This window comes from Trachemys scripta, chromosome 7 (genome assembly GCF_013100865.1).
Source record: "Trachemys scripta elegans isolate TJP31775 chromosome 7, CAS_Tse_1.0, whole genome shotgun sequence".
Lineage (NCBI taxonomy): Eukaryota > Metazoa > Chordata > Testudines > Emydidae > Trachemys > Trachemys scripta.
The window spans coordinates 126,729,578-126,746,479 of NC_048304.1; the positions used below are offsets into that span (position 1 = coordinate 126,729,578).

The following is a 16,902-nucleotide window of genomic DNA, read 5'->3' on the forward strand; positions in this document are numbered from 1 at the left end:
GGGCTTGCCACCCATAAACCACTTGTTGACACTACAGTCTTAAAACTCTGGATTTTGTGCTGCAACGTGGAGTAGAGTTACATCAGCTGCTGGGACAGCAGGGTTGGAGAGGTGTGTGCTGGTGGGAGGGAAGAGCTTAGAGTGAGGTTACGTCAGTTTCTGAGATAGCTCTTGGTACTCTCTGGTGGAGCTGATGTGGCTTGTACTGCCAGAAGCTCTGGGATTGGCTGCTGCAAATGGCTGTGTCTGTCTTTAGTTGAGACTGCAGAAATGTAGTCTGTCTCCTGCCTTCACTGCAATTGCTGCTGGCTTCACTGCTGCTTCTGTCAGAAATTTCTCTCACATCACAGCAGGACGTGTCAGGTACAGAAACGAATTCTCTAACTGTTCTGAATGCTCTGCACTTGGACTGACACTTGCATGTGATAGGATTTATTCATAGCAATAGATTGCATCTGGTAGTCTGTGCTGAGTTAGCTAGACTAACTTCCTGTCTATGCTTGAGTGGTCTTTGTGCCTGCCAATAACATAGTTTGCCCCTTCACCAAAGTCTGTTCCATGCAGGTTGAAGGATAGTTTAGAGTAAGGATCTGAGAGTCTATTCCAAACTCTGCTGCAGATTGGCTGTGTGACCTGGGCAAGTCACTTAACTCGCAAAAGAATTGCATTTCGTATTTGAGATACTCAGATTAAAAGCACTATAGAAGAGTTTACTATATTTATTGTCTTACTAAAAAGAAAGGTAGGTTTTTCTTCCTCTTCATAGGGGTCCCTGATGCCTTTGGACGAGAGAAATCTGCACCCAACTTCTTGCTGGAATGGATTCCTGACATCCTGGGATACATATTCTACATTTCAGAGTAGCAGCCGTGTTAGTCTGTATCCGCAAAAAGAACAGGAGTACTTGTGGCACCTTAGAGACTAACAATATTCTACATTGTTCACGTCTGACCCTTGTAAACCATTATAAAGCCTGAGTGAATTTATTCACTAGCTGTGGGCAAGACCATACTTTATTCCGAGCCCCACTTGATGTGAACCATAGCTGTCTTTATACAACTAGGTTTCTGGGGCTGAATTTTCTCTTCCTTGGCTTAGCACAGAATCTCTTAAGGAAAGGATTGTTTTGTGGGTGGGAGGCTTTTAAGGTAACATCCTGTGTGTTTCAGGATTGAGCATTGAAAGAAATGCAGGTGCTTTTTAAAAAAATACGCATTTAAATGCTTTTGTTTTAACTTAACTGTAAGGAAACTAAATACAAAAAAAGACTGCAACAGTAAGGTTAAGACTCTCAGTACATCAGGAAAAGCCAAATTAAATCCCCAGGAAAGTATTGACTCTGCTTCATTGATCCCTTGTCTGTAGTATAGATGGTCTAGTGGTAAAGGTGGTAGCTTAGGAATTGGGAGACCTGGGTTCATTTCCTTGTTCCATCACAGGCTCCATGTGTGATGTTGGGCGTCACTTTTAGTCCTTCTGTTCCCTATCTGTAAAATGGGGGATAATAGCACTTCCCTACCTTAGGGGTGTTGAGAGGATAAATGTGATAAGGATTGAGATGTTCACATACTCTGGTGGTGTGGGCCATATAAGGACCATGGATAGATATGATCTCTAACACTGGGTAGCATTTTCTATTTGAAAAAATAACACAAGGGTGACTTCTCTCTCTCTCTTTTTTTTTTTCCCCTCCCCTCCTCCCACATTCCTTCTTTTAAATTAGGGTTTCCAATATTTAGTGGAAAATTTCTGTAGCGTTTAGTTTTGGCTACCAGTCCAATTAATCTAGTCTATGCAGATATCATCCTCATCAACTTAATATTAATGTCTTCCAGAAGTGTATTAAGCAACATATCTAGCATATGTGACATGTTTTCTCCTTCCTTCCTCTTTCTCCTCAAGAGGAAAAATATATGAAATTAAAAAAAAATTGGTTTGTTATATCATATTTGTTATTGAAGGGAAGATAAAGAAATGTGCTTTGTACTTGGTATGGAAAATGGTGCGGTTTGAGTTGGTTCTTAAATCATGTCCATTCTGCAGCCTTCAACTAGCCCCTAAAAACCTGTCTCCTTCACAGATGAGCTTTTATCCCTGTGATGGACAGATCTTTTTGTAATCCTGGCCAAGATGCCTGAGTCTCTTGTATTTGCCTTGATAATAGATTTAAGTTCTTTTGACTATTCTTTCCCCTTCAAATGTCTTCCCCCTTTTCCACCCTGCTCTTGGCTTCCTCTGTTCCTTTTGAATTTATATTCTTCCCCCTCCTTTCCATACTACCTTGCCTCTGCCACAGTCTGTGTGTGATGCTGGTAAGTCTCTTGAACCAAACTTTTCACAGGTGGTCACTAATTGTATTCTCATTTTCTGGGTGCCTGACTTGAGTTCCTCGGGTCTGATATGCAGAAGGGCTGAGCATTCACAGCTGTAACTGAAGTTGATGGAAGCTATGATTTGAACATTTAAAGAGCCATATAATGCTAAGTACTCTGGAAAAATTAGGTTTTAGGCATCTCAAATGGGCATCCAAAATTAGTGGACTCTTGACCTTTAATTGCTTTGTGTCTCAGTTTCCCAGCTGTAAAATGGGGATAATACCCTTTCACCTCACAGGGTGTTTATGAAATACTTAGATACTATAATGATAAGCGTTACAGAAAAGTCCATGAGGAAATTAATTCTGTCTTGGGTTCAAGTAGTGTGCGGTAAATAAGGCATATGGCCACACACTGAACAACAAAGAGAAAACTATTGAAGAGCTGCTCATTAAGTGAGCATAGTCTGTTCTGTGCACTGAACGAGGCAGGGGCCCACGAGAAAAAACAGCATGTGATCATGTAACTGAAAACTATATCATAATTCAGCCCTCTGTATGTATGCATTAAGGTTGCACAAGCAAACTTCGTTCTGGCATTTCCTAACTTTTGAGTATTTGATTTTGCAATCTTTGTGTGTAATTTAAATACAAGACACGTGGATCACATATTGTTTAAATTGTGCACACTGGGGCTCTGCATCTGGCAGTGTGGTGGTCCAGTGGGGGGAGGGAGGGATCACAGAAGAAAGTCTGGAGTAATATCATTCTGTTGAGATTTAGGCAGCTGTCGCTTCCTCACTGGTAGGCATCTTGCCATCTTTACAAGACACGTGGCAAGATAAATGCTTTAAATATAACTATAGATGCCCGTATGTCACTCCATACACATTTTGTGATCAGTTTTGCGTTGCAGGATGCGTGGTGGTGTGTGCATGCCACAGAAGGCCTGCTGTGAATGCAGCTGGCAATTAAGTGCTCTTGGAGAAAGTGAAATCTGGTACATGCCTAATGCCACAGAGGATTTTGAGAAGGGCATGTACTGCTGGGTATCTTGGTGTGCAGGATTGGGTGTGTACTTTAGTGGTGGGAATAGGGAGGCAAGTTCACTGAGATTGATGAGACTTTTTTTCTTAACTTGCAGGTATCCTTCATCCTCCCAAACATCTCACAATGTTGTGTCGAGCTGCTCTGAGCCCCTCCTTCCGTTCCCCTGGACGATACCTCCTCTTCTCACCGCAGTACATCACAGCTGTTTCCCAGCCTTGTAAGTATCCAAGGGAAAGGACTTGTTTGTAATAACACTGGTCAAGGTATGTCTCTCAGCATCTCTTATACCCTTATCTTCACACCTTCTTTCTGCGCCACATCGGAGTTTATGGGCTGCCTTTCCCGTTTGTTCAAGACCTACTGGTGTCGGAGTGAACTGTAGAAAGAGGTCTGGGTCCTTACTGCAACTTCCTTCCTCAGTACAATAATAATTATTCAAGCAAATGCCTGAGGTATCACCTTTTCCATTCTGACAAACCACAATTTCAGTCAAGAAATACTGGTGTTTTCTATGAATGCTGCTTACTTGCTGCCACCACCTCAAGATTGTATACAACAATAATGCCTGTCATATATGTGTTAGATTTTTTTCCTAAACCGAGGAGAGATTTAGAAGTAAAAATGGCTATATATCTCCTTCCCCAATTCCCATAACAACCAGTTCTTTGAATGCTGGTCCTTATGTTTATTCCACACGTGGGTACGCCTGAGCTCCATACACCTGAGTCTGGAAATGCTAACAGTGTTCGTTGGCCTGCATGTGTGCAGTGGATTTCCTTGTGCTTCCATCTGAGGGCATAAGAGACAGTGAGGGCTGAGGCCTCTCCAGTTCCTTCTTACCACTGCATGGCCTGAGTGGGAATCCTGTGTCCTCTCTTCCACAATAACCAAAGTATCTACTTACCTGTCTTTTTTTCCCCCAAAACTCCACACTTCTGCCAAAGAGAAGAGACTTCGCTCCCTTGATGTCCGGCATGCCCTGGTGTTCAACCTGCAAAGTACCAAACCAATCAGGAAGTTACCAAGACTTTTTATTGCCATAGCAGAAAGTTCTTCAAGTGATTGCTCATGTCCATTCGATGTTAGGTGTATATGCTTGCCACATTCACCGATGCCGGAAGTTTTTCCTCAGTGGTATCTATAGGGGACCGGCTCTGGCATACTCTAGAGTGGCGTGCATATGTGCCGGTATAAGGGGCGCTGCCGGCCCCCACTCCCCTCAGTTCCTTCTTACTGCCAGTGTCGGTGCTGGAACGCTCCGGTTTCTATTCAGTGGTTCTTTGAACTTTTGTGTAAATAGTTGTTAGTAGTTAGTTTGCAGTTCTTAATAGGTCTTAGTGAAAAGCCCCCTGAGGGACTTGGCCCAGGAAGGGGGCATGCCCTGTTCCCCGGGCTTTAATCCATGTGATCATTTTAAGAAGCCCATGCCAATCAGTGATCAGCACCTAAGCTGTTTGAAGTGTCTGGGTAAGTCCCATATCCGCAAAAAGTGCTGCATTTGTAAGGGATTCAAGTCCTGGACCAAGAGGGAGAGAGACTTTAGACTTTGTGCACTCCTCATGGAGTCAGCGCTGGCACCGGCCTCAGAGCTGGCACATTTGGACTCAGTACAGAGTACGTCAGCATCGATGAGAAGCGCACTGGCACAGAGTTCATCTTGACACCGCTCTGTGTCTCCGGTATCAGCCAAAAGACATAGGAAGCACGCGGAAAGGGGGAGCTCCCCAGGCACCCGTAAGATCAAGGACAGGACGAAGGCGGAATCCAGACAGACTTGGGCTATCTCGCTGCCACTGGAGCCCAGCCAGGTGGCAACCTTGCCAACGGGGCCCATCCTGCCCCCATGAGCTGCCCCCCCCACTCCTGAAGATGCTGCAGGCACATGGTACCTTACGGTGCCATCCACCCCAGAAGCCTTGCAGGCGGTAAGAGATATTTTCTCTCTCCTGGTACTGCCAACTCCATGGGAGGAGAGGCCCAGGAACCCTGCCCTCCCACCTGCTTCAAGGGGAAAGCCGTCAATGGCGCCCCTACACAAGTCATCCCGAAGGTCCCCGGGACTGTGCCAACAATCTCCGGAATCACATCCTAGACCACAGATCCGAGACCAGACGAGTTACGGGTACCCATCGCCAGGGTCAAAACACACAGTCGCCGGACCCGTGGTACTGGGCCGCAGGCGCATATTGTAGATCCCCGGAGACAGTCATCAGAGTCCCCTTGGCGCTCTCACAACCCCCAATGCCAGTTGCCGCGGGGTTATGGACGGTCCCCGCTCTCCCGATCACCAGAGACTGTGCACCGTGCCTGAAGCAGGTGGCATCGCTCCCAAGACTATTACCGGGCCGCTATACATCACCAATGGCTTCCGAAAGTGCAGCATGGTTTGGCGGCTCCTGGTACCGCTCCCCAAACGGCAGGTGAGAGGACGCCAGATACAGTAGGGAGGCCTACCCTATGGTGGGGCCAATGTGGTTACCAGAAGAAGAGTATTCCTCCTCAAGCTTGGAGAGCGAGAAGTTGCTGGCCCCCATGGACCTGCCAACACCGACGCAGCCAGCAGGCCAACCTACAAGTGCATGGCCACAAGGTCAATGGCCAGGGCCCCGGCAGGGGTATAACCTGTAGCTTTCTCCGCAAGCTAGGGGACATCGGAAGGACCTCCAGCAATAGCGGCTCCTCCCACCCCCCTGGGCTCGCAGATCAAGTCGAGCCAAGGGGCCCAGGACCAACCCCCTCCAGGGCAGGTGGTGCCTCAGACACAGGAAGCACAGCCTATCCCTCCCTCGGGGCTGGCCTCCTCCTCAGGATGAGGCAGTTGCAGGCCCATCACAAACAGTGCCCCAAGATGATGTAAAAGCCCACCAGGAGCTGCTTACATGGGTCATGGTGAACCTGGAGCTAAAAGCAGAGGAGATGTCCAAACCAGCCTACTCCCTATTCGATGTGCTGGCCACAGCACCATCAGCAAAGGTGTCCCTGCCAGTCCACGATGGGTTGATCAAAATTGTAAAGGCCCTGTGGCAGACCCTGTCATCCTTGCCACCTGTGTCCAAAAGGGCAGAGCATTAGTACTACGTTCCTGCAAAGGGAGTACTTGTATACACACCCATCCTCTGGGTCACTAGTGTTCGTGGCTGCCAACGAGTGCAACAGACATGATCAATTCAACTCGACTCCTGTACGGCAGGAAAGTTTATTCCACAGCCAGTCTACAGCTGCAGATAGCTAATCAGCAAGCCTTGCTCAGCAGATATCACTCTAATGTATGGCAGTACACAGCACAATATGCTGACTTGCTCCCACTGGACATGAAGCAGGAGTTCAATACAGTGCTGGAGAGGGCAGGGTGATCGTGAGGGCCTCCCTCCAGCCACCTCAGTTGCAGTGGATTCCACAGCCAGAGTCATGACGTTGGCAGTCTCAATGATACGGGCGTCGTGGCTGCAATAGTCTGGCCTCTTGGCAGAAGTCCAGCAATCAATCTTGGACCTCCTATTTGAGGGCTTAGCCCCATTTGCTGAACAAACGGCCAGCAAGTTACACAGCCTGAAAGACTCTAGAGCAGTGGTGGGCAATCTGCGGCCCACCAGGGTAAGCTGATTGCGGGCTGCAAGACATGTTGCTGACATTGACTGTCCACAGGCAAGGCACCCCACAGCTCCCAGTGGCTGCGGTTTGATGTTCCCAGCCAATGGGAGCTGCGGGAAATGGCGGTAAGCATGTTCCTGCAGCCTGACGCTTCCCGAGCCAGGTTCCCAAGGCAGACCAGAGAGGAACCAAGAGACACAAGGGTTATTGGCGCTTCCAAGGTCACAGCGGGAGCACATTTGGGCGCTAGTCGTGCCCCTCCTAAAAGCAGGCAGTCATTTTGAAGGGATGCTCAAGGGCGACCTCCCAGTCTACAATCAGGACCAGATTATGTCTCGTCCCTTATTTTCCCACCGTTTGTTGCCTTACCTCCCCGCTTGGAACGCCATAAGCACCCACCGTTAGGCCCTCAATATGGTGGCAGCGGGTTATACCCTCCCGTTCTGTTCTATCCCACCTTCCCACCCACCCTCAAGACTCAAGGGGAATGGTTACAGGAGGAGCTGTCGCTTCACATAAACGTAAGTTCAGGGCCATTCGCCTAGCATGCAAGGTGTTCCTGTCCCATCTGTCTGGTCGGGTGGTGCAGGTTCTGATGGACAACGCAGTCTCCATGTTCTACGTCAACAGACAAGGCCGCAGTGTTCCCTCTAATTTTTTCCCAAGCATATGTGGAATTAATTTTGTTATGTGCACCAATATGTGACACATCACCTCCATATTGGTGCACATAACAAAATTCATGTGCTGGGGTGGAGTCCAGGTGTTGGACTGTGGGATGGGACTCAGGGCTGCGGGGGCGGGGAGAGGGCTCAGGCTGGGGGTGTGGGCTCTGGGGTGGGGCTGGGGATGAGGGTCAGAGGGTTGGACGGGGAGGTGAGGGGCTCTGGGGTGGGGCTGGAGGTGCGGGGCTTGGGGTGCAGGCTGCCCCGGGACTAGCGGGGAGAGAGGACTTCCCCCAGCTCTCTCTCCCCATAGCAGCACCTGTGCTGGGTGGGAGAGGCGCCTCTCCCCACTGTGGCAGGTCCAGGGCTGGGCTGGGTTGGGGCCAGGGGAGGGGCGCCTCTCCCACGGCCAATGGGAGCTGCTGAGGGCAGTGCCTGAAGCAACAGCCACACACACCCCTGCACCCCTCTTCCACCAGGTTCCGGACGCTTCCCAGAGCGGCGCGGGGGAAGGGCAGACAGAGAGCCTGCCCTGCCCCTGGTGCACGTCGGGCCGGAGCCCGCCCCCCGAACCCTTCCTGCAGCCGAACCCCCTGCCCTGAGCCCCCTGCCGCACCCTGCACCCTGACCCCCGCCGCACCCCTCACCCCTCCTGCACCCCACACCCATTTGGACCTAAAGCCTACTCATCTGCAACTTTGCAATTCTGAATTGCAAACTATCAGGCCCTGACAGCAAAATATGAACTATACCAAAATTAACACCTTTATTGACCATCTTCCAGAATCACAACAGGAGCAATTTCAAGCCATTATCAATGAAGGGCAGTTAGTGGCCAAAACAGCACTCCAGACCAGGCTTGATGCATTTGATATAGCAGCCCGGTCCATCTCAAAGTGGTTGTGATGCTGCGAGCTTTGTGGTTACATCTCTTGGGCTTCCTGAAGGAGGTGCAAACAACTATGTAGAGGACCTCCTCTTTGAGGGCTCAAAGTTGTTTGCTGAGAAGATCAATGCATCGCTCCATATACTAAAAGAGTCCAGAGCCACTTTTTGGTCACTGGGGATTTATACACCCGGATAAAAGAGAAAATTTAGTCCTCAGTCTTCTCACAGACCGCATAAACTACAATTCCTGCCACAATGCTACTATGAACATCAGAGAGAGAAATTCAAATTCCGGAGGTGCAAACCACCAGAGACCCAGTCTTCAACATTGCAATCTGCAACTGCAAATCATCAGTTTTGATGTCTCGGTCAAGGCCCCAAGAGACAACCCCCTTCGATATCAGCTGCTACTTCACAACCATTTGCATACCTTTGGCTGCCACCTTGCCCTGTTCCACCACAACTGCGAATATATAACATCAGACAGATGGGGCTTGGAAATTGTCTCCAATGGGTATTGGATCCACTTCACCCCCATCCTCTTCAGGTACCCTTCTCATAAGACTCTGTTGCGACTGGAGATAGATCACCTTCTCCACTTAGGAGCCATAGAACTCGTTCCTCTACATCTCTGTGGCAAAGGTTTTTACTCTCGATATTTCCTAATCCCCAAGAAAGAGAGGTTGGAAACCCATACTAGGCCTCATGACTCTGAACAAATATGTGAAGGCCCAAAAATTCAAGATGGTCACATTAGTAACGATTTTTCCATCTCTGGAACAGGGAGATTAGTTCTCAGCACTCGATCTCCAAGACGCATATTTCCACATATCCATCCTACCATCCCACAGACGATTCCTCAGGTTTACTCTGAGTCAAGACCATTACCAGTACAGAGTACTCCCCTTTGGCCTTTTGTCAGCTCTCAGGGTATTCTCCCTGGTACAATCTGTAGTGGCAGCTTATTTGCATGCTGGGGGATATCATGATCTACCCATAGCTGAATGACTGTCTCCTCAAGTCCCTCTCCTTTGAAGAAGCCCTACAGGCCAGACATATTAATGAACCTGGGCCTGCAAATCAGTGTACAAAAATCAACCTTAACTCTGGTACAACATTTTGGGATTTATAAGGGCTGACCTCCACTCACGGCAAGCAAGGGCACTCCTTCTGCAGCACAGATTTTACAACCTGTGCACACTTAGAGTTCAAGCCATCCCTCAGAGTTCAAGCCATCCCTCAACCATCAGCCAGACATTGCCTCCAACTTCTGGGGCACATGGCGGTTGATATATTTGTAGAACCTCATGCCAGACTCCACATGAGGTCTGCAGATGTAGTTCAGCATGGCTTACAGACCAAACAGACATGTTAGCCAAACCTCTCTTGATGCCTGCCAAAGTCAAATACTCCTTGAATTGGTGGAAAGACCCAACAAACATTTGCACGGGGATCTCGTTCACTCAGGGCAGTTAATGTAAAGAACAGGCAACATCACTGACAAGGAGCTAAAATGAGTGGACGTTCTGGGCCACGAGCGATTTCTTGGCCTCCTTTCAGTTCAGAGTAGTCAATTATCAAGTCTTGATGGCAAAATGACTTCAGTTGATTCAAAAGTCTCATCTTTTGCGGAAAGCCTCAGAATTAGAGAGAACATAAGACAGCCAGACTGGGTCAGACCAAAGGTCCATCTAGCCCACTATCCTGTTTCCGACAGTGGCCAATGCCAGGTGCCCCAGATGGAATGAACAGAACAGTAATCCATCAAGTGATCCATCCCCTGATGCCCACTCCCAGCTTCTGGCAAACAGAGGCTAGGGACACCATCCCTACCCATCCTGGCTATCGGCCATTGATGGACCTATCCTCCATGAACTTATCTAATTCTTTTTTTAACCCTGTTACAGTCTTGGCCTTCATAACGTCCTCTGGCAAAGAGCTCCACAGGTTGACTGTGCATTGTGTGAAGAAATACTTCCTTTTGTTTGTTTTAAACCTGCTGCCAATTAATTTCATTTGGTGACCCCTAGTTCTTGTGTTATGAGAAGGAGTAAATAACATTTTCCTTATTTACTTTTTCCTCACCAGTTATGATTTTATAGACCTCAATTATATCCCCCCCCTTAGTAGTCTCTTTTCCAAGCTGAAAAGTCCCAGTCTTATTAATCTCTCATCATATGTAAGCCATTCCATAACCCTAACCATTTGTGTTGTCCTTTTCTGAACCTTTTCCAATTCCAATGTATCTCTTTTTGAGATAGGGCGACCACATCTGCACGCAGTATTCAAGATGTGGGCACACCATGGATTTATATAGAGGCAATATGATATTTTCTGTCTTATTATCTATCCATTTCTTAATGATTCCCAACATTCTGTTTACCTTTTTGATGCAGCTGCACATTGAGTGGATGTTTTCAGAGAACTATCCACAATGACTCCAAGATCCCTTTCTTGAGTGGTAACGCAGTTTTAGGCCCTCACTACAGAAGGCCAGACAGTTGCCAAGGCATCTCTCCAGGCCTCACATGATGCCAGCAACACAGCTGCACATTCCATGGCTACTGCTGTAGTCATGTGCTGAGCTTCCTGGCTGCAGTCTTCTGGCCTCCTCCTGAGAAGTACAAAATACTGTCAGGCCCCTCAAAGGGAGGTTCTTAAGTTTAAGTGATGCCACAAATGGGTCTCATCAGTTTCTTAAAGACTTCTGGGTAACATGATATGATCTTTGGGCCTCTATACGCCTGTGACAAAAAGAAAATACAAGTATCAGAGGGGTAGCCGTGTTAGTCTTAAATGTGCCACAGGACCCTCTGTTACTTTTTACAGATTCAGACTAACAGAAGTATTGGGAGCATAAGCTTTCGTGGGTAAGAACCTCACTCACATCTGAAGAAGTGAGGTTCTTACCCACGAAAGCTTATGCTCCCAATACTTCTGTTGGTCTTAAAGGTGCCACAGGACCCTCTGTTACTTTTTAAAGAAAATACAGTAACTCCCAGATGACTCAACAGTCTTGCCATGTCCACTGTCAGCCCACCGGACAGGTTGACATCCCTCCATCCCACCCCCAGAATAAAGCCCAGATTTACTAAGAAAGGGCCCTCTTCTACAATAACCTCTGAGTTGGTGACACCTTCAAAATGTCTGTTTTTGACCTATTCGTAGAGTCATGAGCTACCTACCCCACATCCTACATTATGCCTCTCTTCTCCCCAACCCCCTCACCCCCCCCGCCCCGCTCACCTCTAAGGGAGAGGTAATCCCAATCTTCCTGGAAGTTCATCGTCTCAGACAGATGGATCTTAGAGGTGATTTCTGTAGGCTATTCCATCCAGTTCAGCTCCTTGCCCTCCCTGTCCCTCTTCCTCGTCCCAAAGAAAAATAGGGCGTGGAGAACAATTTGGACCTCAAGACTTTAAATGTCTTTTAAATGTCTCTGTTCCCAACAGTTCAGAATGGTGACTCTAACAATGATAATTCCCTGCCTGGATCCAGGAGATTGGTTTGTTTCCCTCAACTTTCAGGATGCTTTTTTTTCACATTGCCATTGATCCCTCACACAAATAATTCGTACATTTTGTGGTACGCAGGAACCACTACCAGTATCACATTTTACCCTTTGCCCTTTCCACTGCCCTGGACTCTTCTTCTGCATACTTACCCAAGAGAACAGGAGTACTTGTGGCATCTTAGAGACTAAAATTTATTTGAGCATAAGCTTTCGTGGGCTACAGCCCACTTAATCGGATACATAGAATGGAACATATAACAAGAGTGTGTGTGTGTATATATATGTGTATATATATGTGTATATATACATACATACAGAGAAGATGCCATACCAGCTCTAAGAGCCTAATTAATTAAGATGACCTGTTATCGGCAGGAAAAAAACTTTTGTAGTGATAATCAAGATGGTCAATTACAGACAGTTGACAAGAGGTGTAAGGATAGTTATCATAAGGAAATAGATTCATAGTGTAATGACTCAGCCATTCCCAGTCTCTATTCAAGCCAGAGTTAATGGTATCCAATTTGCAAATCAATTCAAGCTCAGCAGTTTCTCGTTGGAGTCTGTTTTTGAAGTCTTTCTGTTGCAAAATTGCCACCTTCAGGTCTGTTACTGAGTGGGCAGAGAGGTTGAAGTGTTCTCCTACTGGTTTTTGAGTATTATGATTCCTGATGTCAAATTTGTGTCCATTTATTCTTTTGCGTAGAGACTGTCCGGTTTGGCCAATGTACATGGCAGAGGGGCATTGCAGGCACATGATGGCATATATCACATTGGTAGATGTGCAGGTGAACGAGCCCCTGATGGCATGGCTGATGTGATTAGGTCCAGTGATGGTGTCACTTGAATAGATATGTGGACAGAGTTGGCATCGGCTTTGTTGCAAGGATAGGTTCCTGGGTGTGTGTTTTTGTTGTGTAGTGTGTGGTTGCTGGTGAGTATTTGCTTCAGGTTAGGGGGCTGTCTGTAAGCGAGGACTGGTCTGTCTCCCAAGATCTGTGAGAGTGAGGGATCGTCTTTCAGGATAGGTGTTTGCATGGCACTGTTGTAGCCGGCGTTGCAAGATATTTACATGCCGGATGCACTAAAGATTCATCTGTCCCTTGATGCTTCAACCACTATTCCAGAGGACATGCGTCCATGCTGATGATGGGTTCTGCTTGATAACGATCCAAAGCAGTGTGGACCGACACATGTGCATCATTTCATCATCTGAGTCAGATGCCACCAGCAGAAGGTTGATTTTCTTTTTTGGTGGTTTGGGTTCTGTAGTTTCCACATCAGAGTGTTGCTCTTTTAAGACTCCTGAAAGAATGCACCACACCTCATCCTTCTCAGATTTTGGAAGGCACTTCAGATTCTTAAATCTTGGGTCATGTGCTAAAGCTATCTTCTTTGCATTTTGTCAAATTTGCAGTGAAAGTGTTCTTAAAACGAACAACATGTGCTGAGTTATCATCCGAGACTGCTATAACATGAAATATATGGCAGAAGGTGGGTAAAACAGGGCAGGAGACATACAATTCTCCCCCAAGGAGTTGAGTCACAAATTTAATTAACACATTTTTTTTAACGAGCGTCATCAGCATGGAAGCATATCCTCTGGAACGATGGCTGAAGCATGAAGAAGTATATGAATCTTTAGTGCATCTGGCACATATATATCTTGCGACACCAGCTACAACAGTGCCATGCGAATACCTGTTCTCGCTTTCAGGTGACACTGTAATTAAGTGGGCAGCATTATCTCCTGTAAATGTAAACAAACTTGTTTGTCTTAGCAATTGGCTGAACAAGAAGTAGGACTGAGTGGACTTGTAGGCTCTAAAGTTTGACATTGTTTTGTTTTTGAGTGCAATTATGTAACAAAAGCACCTACATTTGTAAGTTGTACTTTCATGACAGAGATTGCACCACAGTACTTGTATGAGGTGAATTGAAAAATACTATTTCTTTTGTTTATCATTTTTTACAGTGCAAATATTTGTAATAAAAAATATAAAGTGAGCACTGTACACTTTGTATTCTGTGTTGCATCAGAAATCAATATATTTGAAAATCTAGAAAAACATGCAAAAATATTTAATACATTTCAGTTGGTATTCTATTGTTTAACAGTGCAATTACTTTTTTTAATAATTAATTTTTGAGTTAATCACGTGAATTAACTGCGCTTAATCGATAGCCCTATAATAAATATAAAAATGAAGAATGTAAGTTTTGCTATTTAATTGCTTTAATGAATATGTATAAATATAGTATATCCACTTGGTTAGCAAAAAATAGTATCAAATTTAGTGCAAAGGCTATATTTAGTTGCAAATAAATGTATTTTAATGATTATCAACCAATGAGAATCAATGTTTCTTTAGGAAAATAAATAAAAAGTACAAATATGAAACATTAAATTTAGTTATTTTAATTACTTTGATTAAATCAGTCCACCCTGCTACATAGGATAGTCCCTTAAGGCAAACGGGACAACCAGTTGCCAATGTTCAATTTGCAGCATCTGTCAAAAAAGCTAATAGAACATTAGGAACCATTAGGAAAGGGATTAATAATAAAACAGTAAATATCATAATGCCGCTATAAAATTCATGTTTTGCCGACACCTTGAATACTGCGTGCAGTTCTGGTTGCCCCATCTCAAAAAAGATATATTCGAAATGGATAAGGTACAGAGAACCACAACAAAAATGATTGCGGGTATAGAACAGCTTTCATATGAGCAGAGATTAAAAACACTGGGCCTATTCAGCTTGGAAAAGAGATGACTAGGGGGTGCATGATAGAAGTCTATAAAATTGTGAATGGTATGGAGAAAGTGAATAAAGAAATGTTTTATTTACCCCTTCACAACACAAGAACTAGGGGGTCACCCAATAAAATTAATAGGCAGCAGGTTTAAAACAACAAAAGGAAGTACTTCACACAGTGCATAGTCAACCTGTGGAACTCATTGCCAGGGGATGTTCTGATGGCCAAAAGTATAAGTAGATTAAAAAAAGAACTAGATAAGTGATGGAGGATAAGTCCATTAATGGCTATTACACAAGATGGTCAGAGATGTAACCCCAATGCTCTGGGCATCCCTAAGCCTCTCACTTCCAGATGCTGGGACTGGACGTTTGCCCTGTTCTTTTCATTCCCTCTGAAGCACCTGGCATTAGCCACTGTTGGAAGACAGGATACTGGGCTAAATGAACCATTGGTCTGACCCCAGTATGGGTCTTATACACTGCAGTAGGGTATCAGGCCCAGCGATGGCTTGCATTGCTTCTTTCTCAGTCACTTGGAAACTGGATACATTCCAGGGGCTCGGAAGTCAGAATACTGAGTGCACGTTGTGGGATTTTAGGTTCAAGATGGGGTAATCTTGACAGATAAGGGGTTGGGGGAGGTCTGAACTAAATGTTCAAAGTTGTAGGTTCAACATTTGGGAGTGTGGGGTCTCTCCCTGTCTTTCATGTGGTGGTTGTTGTTTGTTTTTGTTTTTTAACCACAGATTTGCCTGTCAATAAGCTGGTGTTGAGGAATGAATCTATCCGTTGCTGGAGCAACATCCCGTTTATCACCATGCCCCTCAGTCGTACACATGGCAAGTCATTTGCACATCGCAGTGAGCTGAAGCATGCTAAAAGGATTGTGGTGAAGCTGGGTAGTGCTGTTGTGACTCGAGGGGATGAGTGTGGATTGGCTCTTGGGCGGTTGGCATCTATTGTTGAGCAGGTAACTTTATGGCTAAAAAACCTAGTGCTCTTGCAAACTGGCTAGTCCAATGTCTCCTTAAAGTTTGTATAATAAAACTTAGCAGGAGACTTTAACTGCAGCTTTTATCATAATGTGGCAAAACTGAGGTGTATGCAGAGGGGGAAGATGTAGTGAGGGGGGGTCGTGGCCTAATATACCTAAAGAATGGTGCAAGAGGAGAACCTGCAGTATGCAGAAATAAACCTAGTGGGAGTTCCTGCTGTCAGCTGGAGAAGGAAGAGCCATCAGGGAATGAGGGAGAACATTATGTCCTGGGATGCAGTTGGAAGTGAGTATCTCTTGTTGACACTTGTTTTTGTTGAAAAATACTTGTGGAGTATAATCCCAGTGAATAGTGTTCTATCAGGGCTTCACTGATAATGTTTAAATTGCTCTGTCTGACACCTGAATTACACAGTAACTGGCACTTGATACATTATGAATGTATAATAATTGAGTTAAATAAAACTCTTCCATATCCAGTTAAAATTCTAGTTAACAAACTCTACCAGTTGGCATCTAGTGAGTTGGTCTTACTTCTGCTACATTGATGATTCTTATCCTAACAGGCTCTCTTCCCAGAAGGCTGCAGTGCTTTGTGAATCCATCCCCTTTCTCAGTGCCTCACCCACTTGGCTTTTCATTCTAGTGACATGAGTTTAGTTAACATCTTCCCCTCAAGAAAGCTTAGCATTAAAATACAGTTACTTGGATTTATGTTGGGGAAGCTTATGAAGATTGTGGAAGATTCACATGGTCTGTTCTGAAGACTTGAGTAGGTTTCTCCTCAGTGGCCTGTGCGATACTTCTCCTTACCCACGAGCAGATGTGATATACTAAGTAACCCCACAAACCAGTCTGAGAGAAATATTCCCACAAGGTGATCTCAGCAAAAGGAAGGTAATAAGATAGACCCAAGAGGCAATTGGGGAGGAAGGCAGCACTAACATTCATGTACCAGGGAGGAGTAATGTATTCTGCGTCCCTGGGATATGTACATGTTTCCCTTGGGAAAAGACTCTGAAGGCCTCTTATTTTACATGCACCAGGAATGGATGGGATCCATACAGTCGGAAGAGCGTCGTATTACCTGTGGCACCACAGAGCACAGATCGGAAAAGCTACAA

General features: G+C 45.7%; 1 protein-coding gene across 6 annotated transcripts in view; it reads left to right on the forward strand.

The window, feature by feature from the left end:
• The window catches only part of ALDH18A1 (aldehyde dehydrogenase 18 family member A1), a 100,633-nt gene that overhangs the window by 24,563 nt on the left and 59,168 nt on the right, over positions 1–16,902 (forward strand). For 5 of the 6 annotated variants that reach the window (XM_034775449.1, XM_034775454.1, XM_034775452.1 and 2 more), the window contains 2 exons: positions 3,459–3,581; positions 15,531–15,754. In XM_034775449.1, the coding sequence (XP_034631340.1) occupies positions 3,488–3,581; positions 15,531–15,754 (318 nt within the window). In that variant the 5' untranslated portion in view covers positions 3,459–3,487. Of the gene's footprint in view, positions 1–199; positions 364–3,458; positions 3,582–15,530; positions 15,755–16,902 lie in introns of those variants that run through there. The other variant, XM_034775451.1, reaches the window with a different exon arrangement.